At 44.5% G+C, this 3,799-nt stretch overlaps 1 protein-coding gene across 1 annotated transcript; it reads right to left on the reverse strand.

Annotated features, from left to right (window-relative positions):
- Positions 1-300: 300 nt before the first annotated feature.
- On the reverse strand, positions 301-3,065 carry LOC119009148 (C-C chemokine receptor type 9-like). The gene is made up of 3 exons (XM_037080182.1): positions 2,866-3,065; positions 2,695-2,753; positions 301-1,909 (listed from the first exon to the last, which is right to left on the reverse strand). Exons 2-3 carry the CDS (start codon positions 2,746-2,748, stop codon positions 857-859), a joined length of 1,107 nt encoding a protein of 368 aa, XP_036936077.1. The 5' UTR covers positions 2,749-2,753; positions 2,866-3,065; the 3' UTR covers positions 301-856.
- Between the last annotated feature and the right edge of the window lie 734 nt (positions 3,066-3,799).

The raw sequence follows: 3,799 nt of genomic DNA on the forward strand, positions 1-3,799 counted from the left end.
CAAACGTAGACCTGGTTCAGCAGTTACGAGACGACTGGCACAGACAGGAGGGGGGATGTCTCATCAGATCGAAAACATCGAGCTGGCCACATTTAAGCGGGTTTCCTACCGCACATCGTACGTTAGACCAGTGAAAGCAAACAAAATACTTTCCCCAAGATTTAAAACTGTCGATCTCATCAATCGTATCACCGTTTAAAGCAACTGTACCTGAAACTACAGTTGCGCTCCCTCGCTCATGTTTGTCTGCTGTGGGGGGCAGAGTAGCAGTGAAGAAGCCTGCAGAATGCTTCAGGTTTGTTTTTGTTTTTTTTCATTTTTTATTTTTTGTAACAGAAAAATCAAAAATCACAATTGTTTTTTGGTTTTTTTTCCTAGTTACAGCAGCACACGAGAACTAACACGTTGGAACAAATGTGAAAAACACTTTTCAAAAAAAACAGTATTTACAGTAATGTACAGTGTATACAGTTATTCCAGAAAAAAACTGTGGGGTTTTTTAAAACTGTCATAGTATGAATGTAATGAATATAAACTGTAAAGACTTTTTTGCTCGCTGTTTGAAAGTGTGATTTGTTGCTATGCTGGTAGCAGGTAATGCTTGGAGAACGACATGTAAGAGATGATCATGGTGATCAAGGCTCAGTTCTCAGGTTCGGGATTTTAAGGGTCCACTTTTGAAGAGGGCTGATTTTTGAATCTCACTCGTCAAGTACTGACGCTTTGGGTTTCCTAACTCATCAAAAAACTGCGCTGTTGGATCGTAAGTCAGGTCAGTTGCCATCCCATAGTGTCTGTGTTTGACAGACTCAAAAATCAACTTCCTTACAAAGTGGACCTTTAATGAAACATGCGTTTATATGGAAAGGGCAGGGGTCGTCTCAGTGTCTGACATGACCGAGGGACGTTTGGGAACTGACTGTGTTTTGATGAGCCCTGCTTTGCCCAGGCCGCCGGCACACCTCACGATCTTCAGCAGGTCTTGCCTGAACCGGACGCCGATGAAGACGTACAGGAGAGGGTTCAGGCAGGCGTGAGTGTACGCCAGGCTCTTGGCAACCTGTCCAGCTATGTCAAAACTGATCACCGTGTTACAATCGGTGATGGTGGTGTTGGCCGCCTGTGTGGCCTCCACTATGAGCAGACTATTGAAAGGCAGCTGAGAGAGAACAAACACAAGTACCACAGCGAAGATGACACGTAGGGCCTTGTGCTTTTCAAAGCTCCTGGCCTGCAGAAGTGTGCGGATGATGACGGAGTAGCAGAAGAACATGACGATTAGGGGAAGGCAGAAGCCCATGCAGATCTGCAGGGACAGCACCAGGATCTTAGTCCGGTTGTATTCGTTGTTCCAGTACACCAGAGTGCAGAAGGACGGGCCTTTGGTGCTGGTCTTCACTTGGGCGAAGATGAACTCAGGGAGGGCCAGGAGAGTGGAGAGCAACCAGACACCCAGGCAGGCAAGTTTGCTGTAGAACAGCCGCTTTTTCTTCAGGTTCTGGGCTTTGGTGACCTGTACAATCGCAATGTAGCGGTCCACGCTGATGCAGGTGAGCAGAAACATGCTGCTGAAGAAGTTGATTTTGTAGATAGCGGACACCAATTTGCAGACACCGATGCCAAAGTCCCAGCCCTTGATGGCGTCGACGGCCCAGAAGGGCAACATGCACAGGAAGAGCAGGTCGGCCACAGCCAGGTTTAGAAGGTACACGTCGGTCATCGTTTTCAGGCGGTTCCGCACGGTGGTGTAGATCCAAACCACCAGCAGGTTGCCCAGGGCACCGAGGATGAAGATGATCCAGAAGAGAGGGGGTTCGTACATCCCGCGAAACTCCCTCACCCAGCTTCTGCTGCACACTGTGTTTTCATTTTGCCCGATGTCATAGTCATCTGTGAAGTCAGACGTGTCCTGCAATCAAAACACAGATCATCTGGTGAGGTTAACGTGTAACATGCACTTCCCTTTTTTGTCTCTCATTTCATTTCCTGTCAGTTTTTTTTTCTTTTTTTCTGTCCTTGTTACCCAACTTTCTAACTACTGTCGGGGTTTCTAGCTCGGTTCTGGTGGGGATGCAGGTACGTTACATCAAACGCTGTCTGTGACGTACAAGCTAACCAGAGCGCGCAAAAGAAACTGCTGTCAGGTGCAGGTGTTGTGTCTGCGAAGGAGAAACCACACCACTGCACAACTTCCTGCTGCAATCCAAGCCCTGAGGGGGGTAAAATGATCCTTAGGGGCTACAGAGAGGGGGCCCGCACCAGAACCCAGTACCCCAGAAGCACCGAGTTTAGATTTAGAGCAAAGATAAGCGATGGAAAATTTGACGCTGGCGCGCTGTGAATGTCACATTTGAGTTTGTGACAGATGTCTGTTTCAGATAAATCTACTGTACCTGGAGCATGACATGAAAAACATATATGTAGTACAAGGGAACACAAAGAACATATTCAGTAAAGAGCACTGACATGGCTTTGTTCACACAGCACACCGAGTTTTAAGTTTTACCATGTGTATTCCTTAAAAATCATACTTTAAATACTGGGGCATAAAAAAACACATGCACTAAAAAGTGTGTCAGCTGTTTAGCTACTCCAGCATTTTTAACCCACTCAGTAATCAGTATATTCTACATTATCTGTTCCTTTTTTTACTGATATCATTGCATCAGATAAATATTCAAAATTGACACTTACAGTTGCATAATAGTTTGTTTCTGTGGTCATTAACGTCGTAAATGTCTCATCCATGATATCTACAAAAGAGGACAAGAGGATATTAATGTCAGAAAACATGTAACTTTGTCAAAAACAGAAAGTTAAGAAAATGCTCTGTGCAAATGTATAGCAGTGCAAAAAATCACTTACCACCTCAGTGACGATCAGCCTCTCAGTCGCAGCTCTGTTGCCTTTGTCTGGTAACTTGAACAAACACACTCATCTCCACTTGCTTATATGGTTTCCCTCTAACCACAGGATCACGTGCTGACGTGTATTACTCTGTCTGAAGTAAAAAGGAGGCCACACGACCCATGGCACTGTAGGCTACATATTTCTTTCCTTAGGTACAGCTATTTAAAGGGGAAAAAAAAAAATCATGAGATTGACAACACTGTAGTTTCACAGGGAAGCTACATCTTTTAGACTTAACCCACCCACCAACCGGCGGTCATCAGGCTGGAACCAAAACAAAACACCCACATTCCTTGCACAGTTGACCAAGTTTGATCAAGCTGAAACCCATTTTTGAGGCGCTTTTGTGTACACAGGTGGAGCACTTAACACCTCAGATGAGTGATGCATGAAACTGAGAACCGTGAGGCGCAATTAAAGAGCAAAACTGGACGTGGGAGGTGATTTTTTTTTCTTTTATTGTTTTGCGCCTCGTTTCGTACCTCAGACAGTGTGCCCCATAAATAAGAGTGAAAGAAATCTGCGTGTGGTTACCATTTTTGGGGAACTGTAGGTGGCCTCTTGGATAAAAACAACTTCCCAGTTTTTTATGATTAAGTTACGTTAATGTAAACATTTATTTAAAGGGGCTCTGTGGAACTTCTGTGTTTTGCTAGGAGCCGGACTTTTATATAAGCGGACTCCATTTCAAAGCTAACCTGTGCTAATGTTGCTCTCTGTTGGAACAGAAAGGCACTCAAATGTGCATAAAGCATAAAACAAATCAACCCTAGGCTACCGAAAGAAATGGGGAGGGTCTAATTTTTTGCATCATGGGGCAGTTAGCTTAGCTTAGCATAATAACAGACGACTCTATGAAGTTACTTTTGGTTGTAAAGATTAAACAAAC

Source organism: Acanthopagrus latus, chromosome 19 (genome assembly GCF_904848185.1).
Source record: "Acanthopagrus latus isolate v.2019 chromosome 19, fAcaLat1.1, whole genome shotgun sequence".
Lineage (NCBI taxonomy): Eukaryota > Metazoa > Chordata > Actinopteri > Spariformes > Sparidae > Acanthopagrus > Acanthopagrus latus.

What these genes read in the sequence shown, in the direction of transcription:
- LOC119009148 (XM_037080182.1), bottom strand. Translation starts at nt 2,748, where the DNA reads ATGGATGAGACATTTACGACGTTAATGACCACAGAAACAAACTATTAT. An exon ending in AAACAAACTATTATGCAACT is followed by an intron (nt 1,910 to 2,694) that starts GTAAGTGTCAAT and finishes TTTTGATTGCAG; the next exon opens with GACACGTCTGACTTCACAGA.